At 49.0% G+C, this 26,099-nt stretch overlaps 1 protein-coding gene across 1 annotated transcript in view; it reads left to right on the top strand.

The window, feature by feature from the left end:
• The window catches only part of NLRP12 (NLR family pyrin domain containing 12), a 31,171-nt gene extending 5,360 nt beyond the window's left edge, over window positions 1–25,811 (top strand). The window contains exons 3-10 of the mRNA XM_014833328.3: window positions 2,952–4,653; window positions 11,300–11,470; window positions 13,896–14,066; window positions 15,824–15,994; window positions 16,767–16,937; window positions 21,801–21,971; window positions 23,985–24,155; window positions 24,805–25,811. Coding sequence (XP_014688814.3) covers window positions 2,952–4,653; window positions 11,300–11,470; window positions 13,896–14,066; window positions 15,824–15,994; window positions 16,767–16,937; window positions 21,801–21,971; window positions 23,985–24,155; window positions 24,805–24,892 — 2,816 coding nt within the window. The 3' untranslated portion in view covers window positions 24,893–25,811. The remainder of the gene's footprint in view (window positions 1–2,951; window positions 4,654–11,299; window positions 11,471–13,895; window positions 14,067–15,823; window positions 15,995–16,766; window positions 16,938–21,800; window positions 21,972–23,984; window positions 24,156–24,804) is intronic.
• Window positions 25,812–26,099: the final 288 nt, after the last annotated feature.

Below are 26,099 nucleotides of genomic sequence, written 5' to 3'. Positions count from 1 at the left end.
ATTGAAATTAACGAAAATGAAAATTTTAAATCCAGTTCTTCAGGCGCATCAGGCACATTTCAAGTACTTAGTGGCCGCATGGGGCCGGTGGCTACCGTATTGGCCAGCTCAGGGCTGAAGTCGGGGCAGGGATTCATGGTCTGGCGTTAGGAGCTCTGTAGCCAGAGCACCAAGTTTGGGCTTTTATTTCCACCACCTACCGCTCCAGCCAGGCAGCCTCGGACAAGTCAAGCCCACTTTCGGAGCCTCAGTTTTCTCCCCTGCTTGTTTGCAAAGTGTCTGTTTCCTCTCTCCTCCGCTTCACAGCTGTCCTTACTCTAACACAGTCAGAGCAGTCATTCTCATGGGGCGGATTTTCGTCCTCACGGGGGACACTTGGAGCGAGGGACCGAGAAAGATCTGGGCTGGTTGGGACTGTGGTGTCAGGGCGCTGGGGAACTCCCAGCCTGCGATGGAAGGAAGGTGGGGCAGAGGCCGCGAGGGCTCTGGAGAGCATGGATGAAGAGCTTAGACTCTCATCATGAGGCCAAAGGGGAGCAGGAAGGGTTTTGAACAGGAGAGGAACAGGGTCAAATGGGGTCGGAAAAGTCTTCCTCTGGGGTTGGTGGGGACGCTGGACTCAGGGGAAGGGGCTGGGACAGGGCGTTTAGAGGAGGTGAGAGGGGAGGCCCAGCTGGGGCAGGTGGCCATGTGGACGGAGGGGAGAGGAAGGGAGTGGACAGAGAGACTCAGGAAAGACAAGGGCAGGGCTTGTAGACCGATGGCTAGAGAGAAAGGAGTGCCAGGAACCTGCCAGGAGCCCCTCTGTGAGACTGCAAGGTTACCAGTAAGAGGGAGAGTGCTGGGTGTGGGGAGGACGAGAGTTCGGTGGTGAGTGAGGCTCTTCCTTGGGGTGCAAATTATAAGAGGGTGCCAAAAAAGCTCAGCCACCAAGAGAAATATTTCAATGCAGTATTTTCTAAAAGTCAAAATAATTGCCCAAAAAATCCACGATGAACAAAATATCAACATTTTAATTAAAAGCACGATCAATTTTATTGATTTTTCCTTTGGCCTCAGGCTCCAATAGGGGTCAGCACAGTGCCGAAAGTGATCCAGTCTTTAAGATTTTCTTTTCTTTTTGTTATCTTTTTTTTTCTTGAGGAAGATTAGCCCTGAGCTAACATCTGCTGCCAATCCTCCTCTTTTTTTTTTAAAGAGTTTATTTTTTTCCTTTTTCTCCCCAAAGCCCCCCAGTACATCGTTGTGTATTCTTTGTTGTGGGTCCTTCTAGTTGTGGCATGTGGGACGCTGCCTCAGCATGGTCTGATGAGCAGTGCCATGTCCGCGCCCAGGATTTGAATCAATGAAACACTGGGCCGTCTGCAGCGGAGCGAGAGAACTTAACCACTTGGCCACAAGGCCAGCCCCTAATCCAATCCTCCTCTTTTTGCTGAGGAAGACTGGCCCTGAGCTAGCATCCATGCCCATCTTCCTCTACTTTACATGTGGGACGCCTACCACAGCATGGCTTGCCAAGTGGTGCCATGTCTACACCCGGGATGCCCTGGCTGGCCCCGGAAGTGATTTTTTAAAAAAATCAATACATGAATGGATGAACTATACACACACACACAAGAATAATAGCCTTACTTGCTGCAATATGGATGAACTTTGAAAATATTATGCTAAGTGAAATAAGCCAAACATGAAATGACAAATATTGCATGACTCCACTTATATGAAGTAGCTAAAGTCATCAAATTCATAGAGACAGAAAGTAGGACGGTGGCTGCCAGGGGCCGTGGAGGAGGGAAGAAATGGCGAGTGAGTGTCCACTGGGTGCAGAGTTTCTGCTGAGGATGACGAAAAAGCTCTGGAAATGGACGGTGGTGATGGTTGCACAACACTGTGAATCCGCTTAATACCGCTGAGCTGTACACTTAAAAAAAATGTTAAAACGGTAAAGTTTATGTTATGGTCTATTTTACCACAATTAAAAATAAAAGAGTACGTGTATTTGTTTTGAGAGAGTCCTGGGATCGAATTCAGATCTTTTTCACCTTCTCTTGGGTGGATATTATGGGCCTCTGGTGACATCCAAATACCAAGGGACACATTTTTGTCCAGATTAGGGTTTCTCCACCTTCCCACTGTTGACATTTTGGGGCTGAATAGCTCTTTGTCGTGGGGGCTGTGCTGTGTTGTAGGACGTTCAGCAGCATCCCTGACCTCCGCCCACCAGACAGCAGTAGCACGCCCAGTAGTGACAACCCAAACGTCCTCCAGACCTTGCCAAAGGTCCCCAAGGAGGACCCAGTCTCCCCATGAGAACCGCTATTCTAGATTACTCCCAGACATCTATACCAGCAGGTGTTCCCAAAGAGCCTTTAAGCAAAGGGGTTATAGAACGGATAAGTTCTCCTTCAGTGCCATACGCATCTACCTTGTTTCAAAGGGGACCCAAAAAACTTTGCAGCCCTGCTTTCTCCAGCTTTAACGGGGGTGCAAACCATGCAGTGATCTTGTTAGAAAGGTAGGTTCTGATTCAGTTGTAGGGAAGCAGGGTTCAAGATTTCACATTGCCAACCAGCTCCCCGGTGGGCCCACATGGGATTAAGTGTTCTTTGCCAGGAGAGGCTGAGGATGGGGTTGACTGACACATGCTTCTCGGCCGCATTGCGGTCATCCCTCAGCCGGAATGGTGATGCCCATGCTGCTGGCACAGGGACCACCATTTGAGCAGCAAGGATAGCGCACTGTGCATGAGAGGTTTCCATGTTAACGCCTCTACTTCCCATGCAAACCTGAGATCTTCACAGGGAGGTACCAAGATTCTCAGACTCCACCTAGAAAACCGTTCCAAGGATATCACAGAACAAGTAGGCACTAGACTGTGGTTTGTTTTAACTCAGGAATTCATTAAATGTTGCTGACGAGTCTTCCACGGATCCTCCCTTCCTCTCCATCAGATCCCCGGGAATCCTACAGGAACCACGTGCGCCGGAAATTCCGCCTAATGGAAGACCGCAACGCCCGGCTGGGGGAATGCGTCAACCTCAGCCAGCGCTACACCCGGCTCCTCCTGGTGAAGGAGCACTCAAATCCCACGTGGGCCCAGCAGAAGCTTTTGGACACGGGCCGGGGACACGCGAGAACCGTAGGACGGCAGGCCAGCCTCATCCAGATGGAGACCCTCTTTGAGCCAGATGAGGAGCGCCCCGAGCCGCCGCGCACCGTGGTCCTGCAGGGGGCAGCAGGGATGGGCAAATCCATGCTGGCCCACAAGGTGATGCTGGACTGGGCCGACGGAAGGCTCTTCCAAGACAGGTTTGATTACGTCTTCTACATCCACTGCAGGGAGATGAACCAGAGCGCCTCTGAGCGGAGCGCGCAAGACCTCATCTCCAGCTGCTGGCCTGAGCCCGGCGCGCCCCTCCAGGAGCTCCTGCGAGCTCCTGAGCGCCTCCTTTTCATCCTTGACGGCTTTGATGAGCTCAAGCCCTCTTTCCACGACCCTCAGGGCCCCTGGTGCCTCTGCTGGGAGGAGAAACGGCCCACCGAGCTCCTGCTTAGCAGCCTGATTCGGAAGAAGCTGCTGCCGGAGCTGTCTTTGCTCATCACCACCAGGCCCACGGCTTTGGAGAAGCTCCAACGCTTGCTGGAGCATCCCCGGCACGTGGAGATCCTCGGCTTCTCCGAGGCGGAAAGGAAGGAGTACTTTTACAAGTATTTCCACAACGCCGAGCAGGCCGGCCGAGTCTTCCATTTCGTGAGGGACAACGAGCCCCTCTTCACTCTGTGCTTTGTCCCTATGGTGTGCTGGGTCATTTGCACTTGCCTCAAGCAGCAGTTGGAGGGTGGAAGGCTTTTGGGGCAGACATCCAGGACCACGACGGCAGTGTACACGCTCTACCTCCTGAGTCTCATGCAACCCAAGCCAGGGACCCCGACCCTCCGGACCCCACCCAACCAGAGAGGGCTCTGCTCTTTGGCTGCAGATGGCCTCTGGAATCAGAAAATCCTTTTTGAGGAACAGGACCTCCGGAAGCACGGCCTGGATGGAGTGGATGTGTCTTCCTTCCTCAATATGAACATCTTCCAGAAGGACATCAACTGTGAAAGGTTCTACAGCTTCATCCACTTGAGTTTCCAGGAGTTTTTCGCAGCCATGCACTATATCCTGGAGGATGGGGAGAGCAGACCCGGCCCAGACCAGAACGTGGCAAGGCTGTTGGCTGAGTGCGGGTTTTCAGAAAGGAGCTTCTTGGCGCTCACCGTCCGTTTCCTGTTTGGACTCCTCAACGAGCAGACGAGAAGCTACTTGGAGAAAAGTCTTTGCTGGAAGGTCTCGCCTCGCGTCAAGGCGGAGCTGTTGGAGTGGATCGAGAGCAAAGCGCAGAGCGAGGGCTCCATGCTCCAGCAGGGCTGCTTGGAGCTCTTCAGCTGTCTCTATGAGATCCAGGAGGAGGAGTTCATCCAGCAGGCCCTGAGCCACTTCCAAGTGGTCGTGGTCAGCAACATCGCCACCAGGATGGAGCACATGGTTTCCTGCTTTTGTGTGAAGAACTGCAGGAACGTCGTGGTGCTGCACTTGTGCGGGGCCGCCTACAGCGCGGACGAAGAAGACGGGCTGAGGGGGGCTTTGGGGCCCCAGGCGCCACTGGCACAGCCGTAAGTACTCGCTGGGGCTCTCTCTCCAAGTTCACGCTCTTAACCGAATTCGTGTCCTCAACTGGGGGTGGTTCCACCCCCACCCTGGGAGATGGTTGGCAATATCTGGGGAAATAGACGGTTGTCACAGCTAGGGGAGACGGGAGGGGTGCTACTGGCTTCCAGTGGGTAGAGGCCAAGGATGCTGCAAAAACATCCTAGCCCCCCACAGCAGAGAATGACCTGGCTCCCAGATCACAGTCGACAGTGTCCTGCTCTTAAACAATACTCTTTAGGACCAAATTGGGGCCCATGTCAAGGAGAATGTATTCAATCTACAAATATTATCAAGAGCACTTTTCTTTAGACTGAAAACAGTGTGAATAAGCTGGCCAGTGCCCCTGCCAGAGCAAACATCCTCAAGAGAGGCAGATAGATAAAGAAAGGGAGGGGCTGGCCCAGTGGCACAGCAGTTAAGTGTGCACGTTATGCTTTGGCGGCCCGGGGTTTGCCAGTGCAGACGTGGTACCGCTTGGCACGCTATGCTCTGGTAGGCATCCCACATATAAAGTAGGGGAAGATGGGCAGGGATGTGAGCTCAGGGCCAGTCTTCCTCAAAAAAAAAAAAAAAAAAAAAAGAATAGTGAAGGGACAGGCCCCATGACTGAGTGGTTAAGTTCATGCACTCCACTTCGGTGGCTCAGTGTTCGCCAGTTCAGATCCTGGGCGTGGACCTGGCACCGTTCATCAGGCCATGCCATGACGGCATCCCACATAGAAGAGCTAGAATGACATACACCTAGGATATACAACTATGTTCTGTGACTTTGGGGAGAAAAAAAAAGAAGATGATTGGCAACAGATGTTAGCTCAGAGTCAATCTTAAAAAGAAAAGAATAGTAAGCAAATAAATACGCAAACAAGAAAACAAATGAAATTGATGATTAAGGTAGTTTCAGATGGCGATAACTATTGTGAGAAAAATAAACCAGGGTAATGTAATAGACAATGACTTGGACTGAGGTGGGCAACATAAAAGGGGATAGTCAAGGAAAGAAGCTCTGAGGAAGTGATATTTTGGGGTTTTTTGAGAAAGATTAGCCAGATCTAACTCCTGCCAATCCTCCTCTTTTTGCTGAAGAAGACTGGCCCAGCTAACATCCATGCCCATCTTCCTCTACTTTATACGTGGGACGCCTACCACAGCATGGCTTTTGCAAAGCGGTGCCATGTCCACACCCGGGGTCCGAACCAGTGAACCCTGGGTGGCCGAGAAGTGGAACGTTTGCACTTAACTGCTGTGCCACCGGGCTGGCCCTGGAAGTGATTTTTTAAAAGAATCTTTTGGCTAAAACTGTGTGAGGTTTGAGTTCCCCAAGAAGTAATCTTAGAAACAAGGATTTCAATGTTAGTAGGGTAGTAGAGGAAAAACATTCTTTTTCCTTCTAACCTCTTAGGTTCCTGACTGGAGGCCTGTAAATTAGGCTGACAAAAAACAGATCAGTGAGAGAAAAACCAACAGAAGTTTATTAGCACGTTCATCTGCGCTTACACGCAGGAGTACCCAGAGACGTGTAGCTCAGAGTGATGGTTAGAACTTGGGGTTCTATAGTATCTTAACAAAAGAACAATACATTTTTAGACAAGTGACAAGAACAAAGGAAAAGAACTTTGAGGTTCTGGGGTGGCAAATTGTGGGGTGGAAAATATATGCAGAAAACTCATGGAGTAAGGTTTGTTTGTGTAGGTCCATCATGGAACTGTAGGGGGAGAAAAATTCTCCTCTTCTCTCTTTGGGTCTCTGGCCGGACCTAAGAATTAAACTGACATAAGATAGATTAAAAGGAGAAAAGCATACAGATTTTTTTGAATTTTTACACGTACACGGGAGCCTTCACAAGAGAATGAAGAGTCAAGGAAGCGCACAGAGCACAAAGCTTTTATACCTTTTAGACAAAGAAACGGTAAATCTGTGAAGAATTGACGAGACAGAGGGATTTGCGCTTGGGGTCGTAAGTGGTAAGGAAGTAACGAGGTTTGTTTGACACCCTCCTTGGCTCTAAGCCCCCTGTTTCTGGCAATACGGCTGTCTTCCTTCCTCCTGGTGCAGGAGGGCACCTTGCACAGGAGAGGTTGATCTCCTGCTTTTAAGGAAGAAGTTGGGGGCGAGGGTCAGAGTGACGCTTCTCCCTCCTTCTTTCTCAAACCCCTTCAGCTCAAGACGTTCAGTATGCTGAGGTCCCACATCTTGGGGTCGCGTGTCCTGAACCCCTTTGGTACCAACATTCCATCTTCTTTTTTTTTTTTTGATTGGCACCTGAGCTAACAACTGTTGCCAATCTTCTTTTTTTTTTCTTCTCCCCAAAGCCCCCCAGTACATAGTCGTAGATTCTAGTTGTGAGCGCCTCTGGTTATGCTATTTGGGACGCCGTCTTATGTCCACGCCTGGGATCGAACCAGTGAAACCCTGGGCCGCCACAGTGAACTTCACTTGGCCACGGGGCCGGCCCCTCCATCTTCTTTGTGGCCATAAAACTTCCCCAGGAGACGGAGATTTATGGAAGTGCTCAGTTTTCAGAAATTTCTTCTCTTGGTCGGATAAGGGCAGCTCTGGGCCTTCTTTCTGCATCTCATTTGCCTTCAACTCAAAATAACCGTTACGCCAAAGCAGGGTGTTCTGGTTCCCTATGGTAGTTTCTTTGGGAGATCGTCCCAGAAAGCGGAGAAGACAAGGGAAGACAGCCAACAAAGGGAACATGGTCAAGCCAGTCCCTCAGGGGCAACTAGAGGCCAATGCTACTTTCCACTTCTCAGAAGTGTCCCCACCCATACTGAGGGGCAGGGGGCTGGGGTCCTGATGCGCTAGTTCCGTGGGAATCATTGAATACGTCCTGCTGAGGGTGGGCTCCAGATCCTCCGCGCCTCCCCATCAGCTCAGATAACGACTGCTGCTGGCCTCAGTGATGAGATGGAGCAGTGATGTGAAAATTTAGGAAGGAGGGGTGTTCTGGGAAGAGGGAAAAGTCAGTCCAAAGACCCTGGAGATGCAGTTAAGAGGGACTGATGTGTCAACGTCCGCTCCGATTGGGGCTTGTTTCCAGTTATCAGACTCTGCCTGGCTCCTCATGACTCTTCATCTCGCTGGAGTTATAATTCTGGCAACCAGGCTCCTCATTGATCTAAATGCTGTAAAGGCGTACTGCGTGTGTTTATGGAGGGTGTGTGCTCAGGACTTTAAATTACTGTACTAGAGGATACAAGAAGGGGTGCTGGTGAATAGAGAGCCCGGAATTTGGAATCTAACACACATGGGTTAGAATCCCAACTCTGCCACCCGCTAGCTGTGGGACCTTTCTTCTCATTGAGTCTCAGTTTTTCTGTGTGGAAAGTGGCTTTTTTTTTTTTTTTGAGGAAGATTAGCTCTGAGCTAACATCTGCCGCCAATCCTCTTTTTGCTGAGGAAGCCTGGCCCTGAGCTGACATCCGTGCCCATCTTCCTCTACTTTATATGTGGGACACCTGCCATAGCATGGTGTGCCAAGCGGTGTCATGTCTGCACCTGGGATCCGAACCAGCAAACCCTGGGCCGCAGAAGCGGAGCATGTGCACTTAACCGCTGCGCCACCGGGCCAGCCCCGAAAATGGGAATTTTAATTCCTACCTCTTAAGGCTGGTTGTAAAGGCTTCACACTGGGTTGCGTACAAGGTCAGAACTCAATAAAATTTAGACATCACTCTTTTCACCATCACCACCGTAGGTGACAGTGTCGACACTCTGAGTAGATGATTTGATTAAATCTACCAGAACACATTGCCATATTGTAGTTAAGGCCTCTAGGGTATGGCGGGTCACATAAACTAGACTTTATGTGTATTATTATATGCATAATTATATATAATTAAAATATGTAAGTAATGTGTGTCGTTATACCTTATACCATAAGTCATAAGACAGACCATATCACGAGAAGTAAATTAGGAGATTTTATTGGCTGCCTATTGTACCCTGTGCTATGTGACTCAGGCCAGTTCTTGACCCCAGCCTGATTCAGAGAAAGGTCATCAAGATTTTAGAAGGTCCAAAATTACAGCATCTTCTGAAAGTCTCCTTGCACCCAATCCACACCCCTTTCCGCAGCCAGGCAGGAAATGTCCTACTCTTTGCCCTCTGACCTGTGAGATCATATCTTGTCTTACTCACATCCCTGTAGGTCTGGACCAAGTGTGTTGGCGCTCCATGCCAAACCTCAAAAGATGGAACGTCAGATTGTTTATCCAGACAGAGAGATGAGGCATCCTTCACCTCCATCACTGCCTTTTTTACAAGGGGGGGGGTGACTGGCTCTGAAGTCTGGAGGGGCAACTAGGAAAACTCACTTCTCCTCTTTTGTCCTCTTTCCTGTCACACCACTACCACACTCACGACGCTTCTGACACCAGATGTGGGGAGCTTTCTCCACACCAAGCAATTCTCTGTGACACCAACTGGGTGTCCCACGTAATTATCTCAATTCTGACAGTAACTACCTGGAGATAATGTCAGATCCCTCAGGCTAAGGGCTCAGTCCCACAAGACTGCTCTCACCCCACGTCAGACGCCAATCACGAGTAGTAGGTCCCCGGGTTACCCATAACGGCTGTCTAGGTTGGCTACACATCAGAGGTTCCCATGGCCTCCTTCCCCTTGGATTCTGTTATTTGCTGAAACTGCTCAGAATGCAGGAAAACAGTTTGCTTACTGTCTACCAGCTTATTACAAAGGATATGATAAAAGATACAGATGAACATCCAGATGCCGGAGATGCACAGGGCAAGGCATGGGGAAGGGGCTCAGAGCACCATGTTCTCTGTGGACACGGCACGCTCCCAGCACCTCCACGTGTTCAGAAGCCCAGAAGCTCTCTGAATCCCGTACTTTTGCGATCTTTATGGAGGCCTCATCACGGAGGCATGATTGATCATTAACTCTGTTCCCAGCCCCTCTCTCCTCCCTGGAGGATGAAGACTGGGGCTGAAAATTCCAAGCTTCTGATCGTGGCTTGGTCTTTCTGTTGAGTGGTCCCCATCCAGGAGCCCACCCGAGTCGCCTCATTAGAACAAAGGACACTCCTATCATCCAGGAAATCACAAGAGTTTCAGGAGCCCTGTGCCAGGAGACCAATATATATATTTTCTCTTATCTCACAAGTAGGAATTATAAATTCAAATGCTCACCAAGGCCAGTGTATTGGGCGCAATAATGGCTCCCCCACAAAGATGCCCAGGTCCTAATGCTGGAATCTGTGAATATATGACCTTATACGGCAAGAGAGACTTTGCAGATTTGATTTAGGTAAGGATCTTGAGATGGAGAGATGATCCTGGGCTATGGAGCCCAAAGGAATCATAAGGGATGGAGGGAGGCAGGAGAAGGAGACGCGATATGTGGTGAGTTCAGAGGGATGATTCGTGAAAGGGGGCCACGAGCCAAGGGATGCAGGTGGCCTCTGGAAGCTGGAAAAGGCGCAGGAGTGGATCCTTCTCTGGGGGCTCCAGAGGGAACACAATCCAGGTGACATCTTGATTTTAACCCAGCAAGACTCCTTTCAGACCTCTGAGCTCCAAAACTGTAAGATGACCAACTTGGGTTGTTTTAAGCTGCTGTGTTTGTGGTCATTGTTACAGCAGCCAGAGGAAACGATACAGCCAGATGGTCATGGAAATGGGGGAGGCAGGCCAGGGGGGCTGGTGACCAGGAGTGTCCAGGTCCCGCTGACAAGGGTAGTCACATACCTGGTTATGGAAGCCGACTGTTGCCTCATCAGGTCCCTGTGTAGCCAGAATTGCTACAGAATCTGTATTTTCATGTGCAATCTCCTGATTTGTGAATTATTGGACACTCATTGATGGAACTCAGCTCCCAGGCCACAAATTTGTAATTTCTGGCTCTGGTTCTTCAGCAGAGATATTTTACTTTCATCAGCTGTGAAGAAAGGGAGTGAAGAAACCATTGGGTGCATCCGTGGTTCTGAAGTGTGAGCAGAATCACCTGGAAGGCTGTTTAAAACACAGATTTCTGATCAAGCAGGGCTGTGTTGGAGGCTGAGGACTTTTATTTCTAGCAAGTTCTCAGGTGATGCTGATGCTGCTGGACTGGGGACCACACTTTGAAGACCATGGGTGTAGATGAAAGGCCACCTGTGAATGTTCTGGCTTCCAAGGGCTTCTTCCAGTCTCTCAGAGTGCACATGTGAGATGAAAGCCATTTTCCACCCCTAGTCCAAGGGTTTACGTCTGGTTTCTCCTACCTAGTAGCTGTGTGACCTTGGGCAAGTAATGCAGGGTCATTCAGAAGATAAATTAAAATAAAGATGACAAAATGCTTCATAAATGATGAAGTGACGGGCCAGCTCGCTGGCATAGTGGTTAAGTTTGTGCACTCCACTTCAGCAACCTGGGCTTCATGGCTTTGGATTCCAGGCACGGACCTACACACTGCTCATCAAGCCATGCTGTGGTGGCATCCCACATACAAAACAGAGGAAGACTGGCATAGATGTTAGCTCAGGGCCAATCTTCCTCAGCAAAAAAAGAAAAAGAAAAAAAAAATGAAGTGACATGCAATTGTACTTAATCATTCTAAAGTGACCAGTAGAACTAGACTGTGGCCTGTCTTTCCTTCATGCAGACCTGAGAGGAACATCCTGCCAGATGCCTACAGCGAACAGCTTGCTTCTGCTCTAAGCACCAATCCGAACCTGATAGAGCTGGTTTTGTACCGCAACGCCCTAGGAAGTCGGGGGGTGAAGCTGCTGTGTCAAGGACTCAGACACCCCAACTGCAAACTTCAGAACCTGAGGTGAGTCAAGGTGGGTCTGTGCGCTTCTCAGGGTCCTACCGCTGCCTCTCATGGGGCTCAGTGAGAAAGGACATTAGGGGGGCTGGCCCGGTGGCATGGTGATTAAGTAGCCCAGGGTTCATGGGTTCAGATCCTGGGTACAGACCTACACATTGCTCGTCAAGCCATGCTCTGGTGGCATCCCACATACAAAATAGAGGAAGATGGGCATAGATGTTAGCTCAGGGTGAATCTTCCTCAAGCAAAAGAAAGGAAGATTGGCAATGGATGTTAGCTCAGGGCCAATATTCCTGACCAAAAAAAAAAAAAGGAAGGAAGGAAGGAAGAAAAGACATTAGGGTGGTGGATGATGTGTTCGTCTGCTAAGGGCCGCCATGACAAAATACAATGGAATGGGTGACTTAATCAACAGACATTTATTTTCCTTCAGTTCTGGAGGCTGCAAGTCTGAGATCAAGGAATCAGCCGGGTTGGTTTCTTCTGAGTCTTGTAGACGACCATCTTCTCCCTGTGTCCTCACATGGCCGTTCCTCTGCATGTCATTGTCCTAATCTCCTCTCGTAAGGACACCAGTCATATTGGACTAGGGCCCACTCTAACGACCTCATTTTAACCTAGTCACCTCTTTAAAAACCTTATCTGCAAATGCAGCCACACCCTGAGGGACGGGGGGTTAGGACTTCAGTGTGTGAATTTTGTGGGGGACACGACTCAGCCCACAACAGATGGGGATCAGTAGAAGTTCAGGCGTCATCATCTCTCACTTTTCTTATTTTTATCTCCTCCTTTTCAGGCTTCCTAACTCCAGTCACACTTCCTGATTTGAAACTATATTACAAAGCTACAATAATTAAAATAGTATGGTGGGTTGGCCCGGTGGTGCAGTGGTTAAGTGCGCACGTTCCGCTTCTCAGCGGCCCAGGGTTCTCTGGTTCGGATCCTGGGTGCGGACATGACACTGCTTGGCAAAAAGCCATGCTGTGGTAGGCGTCCCACATATAAAGTAGAGGAATATGGGCATGGATGTTAGCTCAGGGCCAGTCTTCCTCAGCAAAAAGAGGAGGATTGGCAGTAGTTAGCTCAGGGCTAATCTTCCTCAAAAAAAAGATAAAAAACAATACAAATTAAGTCTATGTATCATCTATCTATCTATCATCATCATCATCTTCTATCCATCAAGAGTGCATGTTATTATCGATCATGGTGATATCAAGGCATAGCTTAGAGGAACTGGAATGACACTTGACTAAGAGAACCAAGCATATCTGAATCCTGACCCACACTGTGCCTCTGCTCCCTTGAAGTGTCATAAAAGAAAGATACTCACAGGGATCGAGGCATGGGAAAGCCAAGTACCATTTTGTGAGCAGGACATGGGCCAAGTCCCAAGGAGAGCATAATAATAACAATAATACCATAATTTGTTGAGCATTTGCTATGTGCAAGGAACCATGCTAAGTACTGATGTTGAGTAAGTCACCAAATTCTTTCACCCACTCACTAAGGTCCATACCATCAGCCCCATCTCCACGCAGATTAGAGAGAGGTGAAGTGACTGGAACGAGGCTCTGTATCTGCTACTCCGTGGCATAGTTGGTTTTCAACTCCCAATTTCTCTGAGTCTGAAGGCCGTGTGTGCCTCATTTTCCACTGGAAATGACACCACCATAAGATACGTTAGTGAGGTAGGTCAGAGCAACGGGCCAAGACTAGAGACCCATGGGCCTCCTCTCCTCAGCAATCCCCAATTCCCACATTCTGTCCCATCCAACTGGTTGGAAGGAAGTCACAGAGAGGAAAAGAAAAGTCACTCGCCCCCCAGATGCCTGGAGGGAAGAAGAAGAATAAAGATACTTCCACCGTTGGCGGTGAGCTTTTAAACCATGCTGGCCTTGCCAACCAGCAGCTGTGGCCCCGCGAGCACCATGATGCCGACTCAGGATGTGGTACCTTCTTCTTCTCCTAGTGATGGAGAAAAGAAGATGTGGAGAAGAGTGAACATGACGGGTCCTGAATTCCTCTCTTAACGGCAACCTCTGTGGAGGCGTTTCCAAGACTGCAAAGCACCAAAACATTTTATATTATTTTTGTTCCTTTTATTATTTTTCTTATTGAGATATAATTCACATACTGGAAAACTCAGTGTTCTTTTTTTTTTAGTATGTTCACAAGATGGGGCAAACATCACCAGTACCTAATTCCAGAGTATTTTCATGACACCAGAAAGGAGCACATACCCATTAGCAGTCACTCTCATCCTCCATCCCTTGGCTCCCGGCAACCACTAATCCCCTTTCTTTTATTTTAGAAAAAGAGAAAAATGGGTATAGACGAAAAGAAGGAGGGCGAGAAAGGATAAGGGGGAAAATCCAGAAAGCGACCACAAAGGTAATGACCTGGCTCTTTCTCCTTCATTCCATCACAGGCTGAAGAGGTGCCGACTTTCTGGCCCTGCCTGCTGGGACCTCGCCGCAGCGCTGATAGCCAATAAGAATTTAATAAGGATGGACCTGAGCGGCAATGGCCTGGGGCTGCCGGGCATCAGACTGCTTTGTGAGGGGCTCCGACACCCCCGATGCAGGCTGCAGATGATTCAGTGAGTTGCTGTCCCCCAGAACAAGTTCTTAATCTGCGTGATCTCCCCAGGGCAAGCTTGTTGTCTCCAACGGCTTGAAATAGTGAGGGCCGCCCTTAGACCCATGACCTCAGGCACCTGCCCTGGACTCTTTGCACTTTAGAGAGCCTCTTGGTGGCCTCCTCTGACCCCACCCACTTCTACGTGGTGAGGGGTCCCTGGAGCCACCTGCCCACCCAGAATCCACACCCCACTTATTGACCACATCTTGGGAAGTCAGAACCCCAGAGCTCCCCTGTGCAAAGGTCCTTCAGCTGTGCAGTGCCCTTTTCCTGCAATGCCCCTGTTTTCAAGAAAACCACCCAGTTTCCCACCTGTGTGACTAGTTGACTACTCACGCAGAGCACTACACTTCTGACACTTTTGGTCACCAAACGTGTGGGCGAGTGCCCCACACCAAGCAAGTCTCTGACACCAGCTGGGTGTCCTACAATTTATCTCAATTCTAACATTATCTACCTAGAGGTAGTGTCAAATGCCACAGGTTAATGGCTCAGACCCAGGAGACTGCTCTCTGCCCACTTCAGACGCTTGTCACAAGTCCAGGTTGTCACCTGTGCTTCTGACCAGCTGGCTATAAATCAGAGGTTCCAACGACCCCTGCTTTGGGTTCAATGAATTTGCTAGATCAGCTCCCAGAACTCAGAGAAACACTGACTTATGTTTACCAGTTTATTAAAGGATATGGTAAAGGATACAGATGAACAGCCAGATGAAGAGACACACAGGGGGAGGTCTGGGAGGGTCCCGAGCCCAGGAGCTCCTGTCCGTGCAGAGTTGGGGTGCGTCACCCTCCCAGTGTGCATGTGTTCACCCTCCTGCAAGCTCTCTGAACCCGCTACTATCGGCATTTTATGGAGGCTTCCTCATGTAACCGTGATCAATTATCAACTCCATTTCCAGCCCTCTCCCCTCTCTAGAGAACGGGGGGTGAGGCTGAAAATTCCCAGCTCCTAATCATGGCTTAGTCTTTCTGTTGACCAGACCCCATGCAGGACCCCACCCGGAGTCGCCTCATTAAAAGAGAAGACGTTCCTAGTGCTCTTATCACTTAGGAAATAAGGGTTTTAGGAGCTCTGTGCCAGGAACCCGGGGCAGACACCCACCACATCTCATCCTCTTCCTCCGCGCAAACTTCTACTGAACCTTCGGGAACGAGCTCAAATTCTCCCCTAACTGTCCTCCACTTGCCGAAGCTGAGCTAGGTGGCCCGTCCACGATGATGGTTTTAATAAACACTAGCTCACTTGAGCACTCTCCGTGTGCCAGGCCTGGTTCCACCCCCTCAGCCTTTAGTAAATTAGTAATCCTCACAGCACCCCTGTGAGGTGGGCACTATTGTTCTCCTTAGGGTCGGTGAGCCTGAGATTCTGTGGCACGTGAAACCTACAACTGAGGCCTCATGGAAACTTGCTTGAGGTCACAGGGTTAGCGGGTGGTGGAGATGGATGCAAACAAAGGTTGTTGAGTTCTACAGACGCCACTCTCAAGTATCATGCCCTACTACCTCAAAGGTACCAACGCACATTGGATCGGAATTGCTGACCCAATTGTCTTATTAGACAGGATGCTCCTTGCTGGAAATAGAGATCTTGTTTATCTCCGTAGCTTTCGTGACACGTGTAGGTTGGTGTTGGGTGATAAATAGGCCAGAGGATGAGCCATCAGGATCCAGAAAAGCAAGATGGCGCCCTCCTCAACGTCTCTTTCCTCCCGAGGTTGAGGAAGTGTCAGCTGGAGGCCGGGGCTTGCCGGGAGATCGCCTCCGTGCTCAGCACCAATCGACATCTGGTGGAGTTGGACCTGACGGGAAATGCGCTGGAGGATTTGGGTGCAAGGTTGCTGTGTGAAGGCTTGAGCAACCCGGTCTGTAGGCTGCGGATCTTGTGGTGAGTCCTACTTTACGTCTTTGTGAATCTGACTGCTGTACGTACCTCATTCACGTGGAGTCACAAAGTGGTTGTCTTTTTGAGACTGGCTTATTTCACCTAGTATGATGTTTTCAAGGTTCATCCATGACGTAGCATGTCTTAGAATTTCCTTCCTTCCTAAGACTGAATAACATTCCAGTGCACATATACATTGCATTATGTTTATCCATTCATTCATCCATTCCTGGACACTTGGGTTGCTTCCACCTTTGGGCTATTTTGCATAATGCTATGAACATGAAAGTACAAATATTTCTTTGAGCCCCTACTCTCAATTCCTTTGGTTATACAACCAGAAGTGGAATGGATGGATCATATGGTCACTTTTAATTTTTGGCTGAACTGCCGTATTGTTTTCCACAGCGGCTGCACCATTTTACATTTCCACCAACAGTGCATAAAGTTTCCAGTTTCTCCGCATCCTCACCCACACTTGTTATTTTCTGTTTTGTTTTGTTTTATAGTAGCCATCCTAATGTGCGTAAGGTGGTATCCCATTGTGGTTTTGATTTTCATTTACCTAGTGACTAGTGAAATTAAGCGTCTTTTCCTGCGATTTGTGGCCATTGTATATCTTCTTTGGAGAAATGACTACTCAAGTCTTTGACCATTTTTTTAAATGAACTGTTTGTTTGGAAATGCATTGCTTTTAAGATTGTGGGTAGGGAGGGTGAAATTAGCAACGTGTAGAAAACCCTCCATAATATGTGTTGAGTTGGATTTCCTGCAGGTTGAAGATTTGCCACCTCACCGCTGCTGCCTGTGAAGACCTGGCCTCCACCCTCAGTGTGAACCAGAGCCTGGTGGAGCTGGACCTAAGTCTGAATGACCTGGGGGACGCCGGGGTGCTGCTGCTGTGTGAGGGCCTCAGGCATCCCCAGTGCAAACTTCAGACCCTCCGGTGAGTAGCACATTGCTCACCATCCTAAGAGTCCAAACTCACAATCCTTGCCCTCCTGTCTGGGCTCCCTGGGGCCATGCTCCTTCCCCTCTTCTCTTAAACTCTGGCTGCATCACCCTCCTTTCAAAGGTTTTTCTGCCCCAGGGCCTTTGCACAAGCAGCTCTTTCTTCCTGGAATGCTCTTCTGCTCTGCTGTCCCCTTTTTTACCCTGATAACATCTGTTTTATCTGTTAGAACTCAGAACAAATGTTTCTTCCCTGTGGATGCCTTTCCTAACCCCTAGATAAGGTCTGGGTTCCTAGTTTTAAGATCTTATTTGACCTTATACTTCTCCTCAGCATCATTTAGCAACATTTGTAATTTGTCTGTATGTGTGTGGCATTTCAAAAGTGCAGGAGCCATATCAACTGTATATTCCAATGGCGAGTAGAAGACCTACGTGGCCTAGAGGTGCTTAGAAATACACGTACTTTATGGGGCCAGCCTGGTGGCGCAGTGGTTAAATTCGCACCTTCCGCTTTGGTGGCCCAGGGTTCACTGGTTCAGATCCCAGGTGCGGACGTGGCACTACTTGGCACGCCATGCTGTGGTAGGCATCCCACGTATAAAGTGGAGGAAGGTGGGCACGGATGTTAGCTCAGGGTCAGTCTTCCTCAGCAAAAAGAGGAGGATTGGCAGTAGTTATCTCAGGGCTAATCTTCCTCAAAAAAAAAAAACAAAAAAAAACGTGTACTTTTAAAGGAGTGAGCAGATGAATAAATGAATAAACCAAAGAAAATGCAGCAAGGCTGTCAGTTTTCAGAAAACTCTTTCCTTGTAGTCCCAAAGGAGAGTCTATTTTTTTTGTCTTACAGAAGCACCATCAATTATCTGATGTCATTCACTGTGGAATTTTTTTTGTTTTGGGATGTTCAGCCATGGTGTGACTTGTATTGCTTTTTTCCCCCCATATTTTGAATTGAATGTAATTATTTTACTTTATTTTATTTATTTTTTAAGATTGGCCCTGAGCTAACATCTGTTGCCAATCTTCTTTCTTTTCTTCTTCTTCTTCTCCCCAAAGCCCCCCAGTACATAGTTGTATATTCTAGTTGTGAGTGCTTCTGGCTGTGCTATGTGGGACGCCGCCTCGGCGTGGCCTGATGAGCCGTGCCATGTCTGCGCCCAGGATCCGAACCAGCGAAACCCTGAGCCTCTGAAGCGGAGCAAGTGAACTTAACCACTCGGCCATGGGGCCAGCTCTATTGCATTTTTTTTTTTTGAGGAAGATCAGCCCTGAGCTAACTGCTGCCAATCCTCCCCTTTTCGCTGAGGAAGGCTGGCCCTGAGCTAACATCCATGCCCATCTTCCTCTACTTTATATATGGGACGCCTACCACAGCATGGCGTGCCAAGCGGTGCCATGTCCACACCCGGGATCCGAACCGGTGAAACCTGGGCCACCAAAGTGGAACTGCGAACTTAACTGCTGTGCCATGGGGCCAGCCCCGATTGCTTTTTTTATGTTTAGAAAATTAGGATAAATCTGTGCCCCATTTTTTCACCGTCTTCTCCCTACTGCACCCTCGAAACATTTTCTTTTGGGGCTGTACATACACATAGTTAGAGTGTTCCTAATTCTCAGTTGGTACCACAATGTCCCTGTGGACCCACACATGCCTGTTTCATTTTTGTCTCCTCCGTTGCCCTCCCCATCTCCCACCCGTGGGGCCTCATGTCTTTATTTTACATAAATGATACATCTCATCAACCTCTCTTTGTTTTTCACTTACCTTTATACATTCAGGGTCTGTTCATGCTGGTATAAACATATCTAATTCATTCCTTTAAACCAACCTGTATTCCATAACTTGCACGTACCAAATGTTATCAATCCATCTCGTCATTCAGACATTGGGTTGTCCCCAGCTCTTTGCTGTCATGTACAGTGTTGCGATGTACATTCTGGAACTTATCTCTTTCTGAACCCTTTTAAGATCCCCCCAAAGGATAGAATTGCAGGATCAGACTGAGTCTGCATACCGGATATCCCAAAATAACTCCAGAAAGATGCAGCTGTTTACACTTCCACCAGCAATTTAGGAAAGCTCCTTTTTCTCCCATATCTTTATGGTCATTCCACTTTCTATTTTTAAAATTCTTGTGGGTGCAAGATGTTCTTAAATTGTATTTTTCTGATAATGAGTGAGATTGAGCATCTCTTCCTGTGCTTACTAGCTTTTTGCATTTCCCCATTCTGCGAATTGCTTATTCATGTAATTTATAGTCACATGCAGCATAATGACTTTTCGGTCACCGATGGACCGCTTGTATGACGGTGGTCCCATCAGATTAGCACCATAGAGCCTAGGTGTGAAGTAGGCTGTACCATCTAGGTTTGTCTAAGTGCACGCTGTGATGTTTGCACAAAGATGAAATCACCTAACAATGCATTTCTCAGAACGTATGTCCGTCGTTAAGCGACTCATGACTGTATTTATTTCTTTAAGATGTGTTCTATGTCTGTCTTGCCGATTTACAGATGTTCCCTAAATATTTTAGATATTAATCCTGTGTTGACAGCATACTTTGGAAATGTCTTCTCCGCAGGTCATCAATCTGTCAAATTGCCCATGGATTCTTTTTTCAAACAGAAATCTTTATGTTTTGAGGTCAAATCCGGACGTGCTTCTATGGTTTATATTTTTGTGACATGTCTAAGAAATTCCTTGCCAATACGATGTCAAAGATATACTCAATTTCTTCCTTATGTTTATGTGTGTCGGCAGGTGGGGTTCAATTTATTTTTCTCCGATTTTTGTGGCACCCTTTAATAAAGAACCCATGCTTTCCTTGCTGATTTGTAAGCCCAACTCTATTGTAAGCCACTTTCCCACTTTGTCTTTGACTCTCTCTTTTCCGTTTGTCTCCATTCCTTTTCCAGTTTTCCGCTGTTGTGATTGCTGTAGTTTGTAATATGCCCTACTGTTAGGAAGATTCTGTCTTTTGCATTTTTTTTTTGCAAATTTTCATAGTTATTCATACACATTTATTCTTCCGTGCAAATGTGAGAATGCGTTGGTCCAGGTCCCCCAACGTGGCTCTCGTTGGCTGAGACTGAGTCCTTTCGTTTTGTCCTGTGGCAGCAGGTCTGCCAGATCTTCAGGTTTACATAGAACCTGCTTGTCACCAGAGGACACCGACACACTTAAGGAAAAGGAGTTCAGGTTTTCACGTAGGGGCAGCTATATCTAGGGACACAAAGGAATCTCTGAAAATCAGAAAAAAAAAATACTATTTAATAGAATAGCACTTTTGACTCTCTTAAGCTCCCAAATGCTCTTCCAGTTGCAATGGCAGCCACATTAACTGCATGGACGGTGGTTAAGCAAGACACACATCAAGGACATACACCAGGGGCTGGCCCAGTGGTGTTCACTGGTTTGGATCCTGGGCACAGACCTACACATGACGGATCAAGCCATGCTTTGGCAGGTGTCCCACATATAAAATAGAGGAAGATGGGCACAGATGTTAGCTCAGGGCCAATCTTCCTCAAAGAAAAAAAAAAAAAAACCCCAGACCAGGTGGCTTAAACCACATAACCTCATATGCTCACAGTTCTGGAGGCTAGAAGTCCAAGATCTAGGTGTCAGCAGGGTTGTCTCCTGAGGCCTCTCTCCTTGGCTTGAGGAGGCTGCCTTCTCGCTGTTCCCTCACATGGGCTTTCCTCTGCACACACATCTTGTGTCTCTTTGTGCCTCCAGATTTCCTCTTCCTATAAGGATACCAGTCAAATCGGATTAGGGAGTGCCGTAACAGCCTCATTTTAACTTAATGCCCTCTTTCAAGGCCCTGTCTCCAAACACACTCATAGTCCATATTCTGAAGTCCTGGAAGGTGGGGCTTTAACATATGAATTTGGAGAGGGCACAGTTCAGCCCATCACAGGGTCGTGGCAGATGTCATTAGTCCAGATGAGGTCATCCCGGAGTAGGGTGGGCCCCTAAGCCAAGATGACTGGCGTCCTCATAAGGAAATTTGGACACACACACACAGACACACACACACACATTGAGAATGCCATGTGACGATGAAGGCAGAGATTAAGATGATGCTCCTAGGGGCTGGCCCGGTGGCATAGTGGTTGAGTTTGCGCACTCTGCTTTGGCGGCTCAGGGTTCACTGGTTCGGATCCAAGGCAGGGACCTACACACTGCTTTTCAGGCCATACTGTGGCAGATGTCCCACATATTAAATATAAGAAGATGGACATGAATATTAGCTCAGTGACAATCACCCTCAAGCAAAAAAAGAGGAAGATTGGCAACAGATGTTATCTCAGGGCCTATCTTCCTCACCAAAAAAAAAAAAAAAAAAATTGCTTCTGCAAGCCAGAGAATGCCAAAGACTGCCAGCAAACCACCAGAGGAGAGGCAGGGAACAGAATTTCCCTCATAGCCCTCCCAGGGAACCAACCTGCAACACCCTGATCTCAGACATCCAGCCTCCAGAGGTGCAAGACAACACATTTCTGTTGTTGAAGCCCCCAGCATGTGGTAGTTGTTACAGCAGCTGCAGGAAACTAATATACTTGGCTTGGACCAAGTGCCCAATAGAGAGTAAATATTATTTTTTATTCTTTCTTTGTACTCTTCTTCCTGTTTCTTCCTTTTACCCCTGTTTCCTTGTTACTTCTCTCTTCCTTCCTTCTTCCTATCTGCCCGATCCTTTCTTCTTCCTCCTCTTTTTCTCTCTCCCAGGTGAAGATGGGGTCTGACAATGTCTCTCTGCGCCCAGCCCAGGCCTGGCACGTGAGCCTTGCCTGGCGGTGTCTGCAGGAGGAGTGCGTCAGCTCTGCTCTGTGCATCCTGTCTTTCCAGGTTGGGCATTTGCCAGCTCAGCTCCGCAGCCTGTGAGGGTCTCTCTGCCGTCCTCCAGGTCAACCCCCACCTCCGGGAGCTGGATCTGAGTTTCAATGACCTGGGAGACCGGGGCATGTGGTTGCTGTGTGAGGGGCTGCGGCACCCCACCTGCAGACTCCAGAAACTCTGGTGAGTCTGGGCGTCAGGCCTGGTGGCGATGGAAGTCCCTGGGGGCGGGGGAGCATCTTCTTGTCCTTGTTCTTTTCCCTTTGAAGGGTTATCTCTCCATCACTTTGGAGGGTACCAGGAGCCTAGATGTGGAAAGAAGCACTGTGCAAACAAGTCGTAGGATAATTCCTGCTCTGTGGGAATACAAACACAGAAGGCTTCATTTTTCCTCACTCGCTGCCTCTGAACGTTTTCTGTAACGCTCCCCTTTTCCCTTGGCGTTTGCCTGGGCAGATTCATAGCTTCTCGGCAACGTGTATATAATAAAAATTCAGTCTAGCCCAGTGTAAATGCCAGTCAAACATGAATTATTACTTCCTCCTTCTCCTTTCTCCCAGTACCAGCCTGGCCCCCCACCTGATCGACTTAGAATGAGGTGAGGCACATCTCATATATCGTCTTCCATTTCTGAGTCTTTTGCTTATCTGGGAATTCAGCTGGGGGCTTAGGGGCAGCATCTCTCCCTTAATTGGTGTTGCCAGGGTCCCTCTGGGATGTAAATACCCCCTTATCTGGGAGACATCAAAATGCTACCTTCGGGGCTGTCCCGGTGCCATAGTGGTTGAGTTTGCATGTTCGGCTTTAGCAGCCTGGGGTTTGCCGGTTCAAATTCTGGGCGCAGACCTAAACACCACTCATCAAGCCATGCATGCTGGGGTGGCATCCCACATAGAGAAACTAAAAGGACTTACAGCTAGGATAAACAACTATGCACTGGGGCTTTGGGGAGGAAAAAACTCCAGAAGGATTGGCAACAGATGTTAGATCAGGGTCAATCTTCCTCACCAAAAAAAAAAAAAGCCACCTCACTCAGGAGCATATATGTGAGTTCTTATGGGGACCCCATGGGAGGTGCCTCCAGTGCCTAGTCTCCAGATGTGGAATAATTAACCTGGGTCAACCTCCTTGCACAACCCCCTCCCCATCTCTCACCATCAGTTTTGACTCCTGACCATTCTGTCCTGAGATGTGGGTAGTTGTATGTCACCAAGCGGGTTTTTTCCCTCTCTTCTCAAGTCCTGAACTATTGTCTTGGACCTCATATTAGAAGCTGGCATTTATTGCCTTGCAGCCTCAGCCAGACTACGATTACGATATTTCCATTGAACATCCCAGCTACGATAGGACTTATTTCCAAAGGTTGCTGTGAGGCATAAATGAGAAAGTCAGCACAAAGCCCTTAGCAAGGTGCTTGGCACACAGTCGGTACTCAATAAATGCTACTTCTTATTTTTCTTGTAACAGCCGAGAATATAGGAAAGAAACATGACTGGAGACAGAATAGAAATCAGAGAGAATCAGGTGGGATACTGTCAAGGCAGGTGGCAGCCCAGTTGCTATTGGCTTCTGCAACAAAGGATTGATTGAGTTGTGCAAGTAAAAAGGCATGCTTCAGGCATGGCTTGATCCAGGCATTTGGATTCTTGATCTCCATTATCTTGTATACTTACTGCTGCTGTGGCTCCATTCTCAATGAAGGTGAGCCTTGACCCTGCTTGGTGGCAAAATGTCTGCAGTTCTTCCCAGGCCCAAGTCCTGAAAGAAAATGCTCCAGGAAAAGTCTGGTTCTGATTCATGGCTTTGGGTGGCTCCTGTGCCCAATTGGAACCATTGATGGTGGCTGGGGATGTGCAAACCGACCAACTTAGGCCTTCGGGACAACCTTAACTCCAGATGGACTGAGACTGGGGTCTCAGGGAGAAATTGCAGTGGAATTCCCAGAAGGGGCAAGAGAGAATTGGCTGCCAAATCAGCAGGGATCCCCCAGAGATGGAGCTGTGAACCGAGGAGCGTCTGGAAACGCCTCTCTTCCGTGCTTCCCATCCCCATGTGGCCCTGAGCCCGGACTGGTTTGGTTCTACTCTGCTTTCTCTTCAGCGGGTCCCCTGAAAACGTCCCCCCGACTCCCTACGAAGATGAGACCTTCCCCAAGCAGCCCCCGCTGTGGCTTCAACCAGACTTTCTCTTCCACAGGCTGGACAGCTGTGGCCTCGCCGCCAAAGCCTGTGAGGCCCTTTCTTGCAGCTTGGGGGTCAACCGGACCCTGAGGGAGCTGTACCTGACCCACAACGCCCTGGGCGACGCCGGTGTCAGGCTGCTCTGCAAGAGGCTGAGTCATGCCGGCTGCCCACTGCGAGTCCTCTGGTGAGAGACGGTCCCTGGTCCTGGAGGAGGCGGGACGAGGGGCTCGCACTTGGGAGTGGAGGTCAATGATTGAGACACCCCCCGTGCCCCCAGTTGGAACAGGCAAATAATCTATAAGATTTGGGGGTATTTCATTCGTCCACACTCACGGACACAATCGGTGCGGAAGACACAGGAGGCCTGACTTTACCCCTTGAGAGATACCGATCCCACCTACCGGCCGTGTCACCCGGATCATTTCCTGTCTGTTTCCTACCCTGTCCAAAGGGGCCATCCTAGCTTAGTGAGAACCTAGGGTTCCTCTGCCTGGGCTCGACTTCCAATCCCATCCCTCATCAACCCTGGGATACATTTTTGCAGGTTATTCGACCTCATGGTGCCTCAGTATCCCTATCTGTAAAATGAGGAAAATAGTCACTTCTTCATAAGACTGTTAAAAACTGAAAATTCAATGAGTTGACACAGGCGAGGCACTGAAAATTGCGCTGAGAGTGGCTTAGAGTAAACTCATTTCCCGTCGGGGTTTGGTTTCCGATGGAGAACTCGATAGTGGGATAGTTTTAACAGGCGAGCCACACGGTGGGGCTGACACGTCCGCTGAGGGCCACGATAGTGGCCTGGAATGAGATTTCCCACTCTGTGTCCCCAGGTTGTTTGGAATGGCCCTGAATCCAATGACCCACAGAAGACTAGCAGCGCTTCGCGTCGCCAAACCTTCCTTGGACCTTGGCTGCTGAGTGGTCCTGTCTGCTGGTCCTTCTCTGGAAGTCGGGGCGCAGGAAGGTCACCCCAGAGCCTGCCGGTCGACACCACGCTCAGGCTCTTGATCTCCCGAAGAGACAAACTCATGAGCGGAATGAAGGCTTTCTGCTTGGGGGTCTCTGGGATCAACGTGCAGTGGAGCGGGCAGCTGGAGTTTGGGGAATGTTGGGGCCGTGCAGGAAACTTAGGCCGGTGTCCTGGGTGCTTCTAGAGCAGGGGTTCCCAACCGAGGGTGAGTTTGTGTCCCCACCCCCAACCCCCGGCCCAGGGCACACTCAGCAATGTCAGGAGACACGGAAGCGGGTGCTACCGGCATCTGGCAGAGACCAGGGGTCCCCCCAGACATCCTACAATGCACAGGAGAGCCCCACAACAAAGTCTTTAGCTGAAAACGTCAATCGTGCCAAAGTGGAGAAACTCTGTTCTCAGAGATTAATCGTGCAATACGGTTTGGGAGGCTGGGGGACCTTAGGGTGCTTGCTGTGCCAACGAGCCTTGCCATCTTGTTTTGTGCCGTGAACCTGTCTCCTGGCCGGAGCCAGTCAGACCACGGCTGGACCCCTGCCATGGTTAGCCAACTGTGGGCTGGCCAGTCATCTACAGCTATCACGCTTTGGGTGAAGACAGGAACCCAAGCAGAATTTGATCCCTGGGGGTTTGAACTAGGAAAGTGACAGCTGGGAAACTTCCCAAGAAGGCCGCGAGCACGTCCTGCCGACGCCGTCAATGGAGAGGTCTGGAAAGACCAGAATTTCCTAGGAAGCAGAGGAAATGGTCAAGATGAGAAATGAGGGTGACCTTGTAACCCAGGAAAGGAAGGACAAGGAAAGAACTCCAATTCTGAAGACATCATTCCTGTGGACATCAATAAATGTTCCACGAATAATCAATCACATTAACCTTTTCTTCCTTGAAATCCAGTCCTTTACTGAATCCTCTTGCCTTACCCGCCCTCCAAGCCCCATTTCTCAGCTGCTCCTGAATGAACCCACCCACCTCAGGAGCCCTATTGATCGTGACCAGGCCCTTTGAAGCTGACTGAACAGGGACCAAGGTGACCCCCTGTTATCTAAGCCTCGGCTGCCTCGTTAAGACGAGTGCCAATCAAATCTGGGGGCACATTTTAGGAGTGTGAATGCTGGTACAGGGCGCGTGGGGAAACAGGGTGGAGCCGCCGGGTGG

The sequence above is a fragment of the Equus asinus genome, chromosome 26 (assembly GCF_041296235.1).
Source record: "Equus asinus isolate D_3611 breed Donkey chromosome 26, EquAss-T2T_v2, whole genome shotgun sequence".
NCBI lineage: Eukaryota > Metazoa > Chordata > Mammalia > Perissodactyla > Equidae > Equus > Equus asinus.
This window is presented reverse-complemented; position numbering and strand designations above follow the sequence as displayed.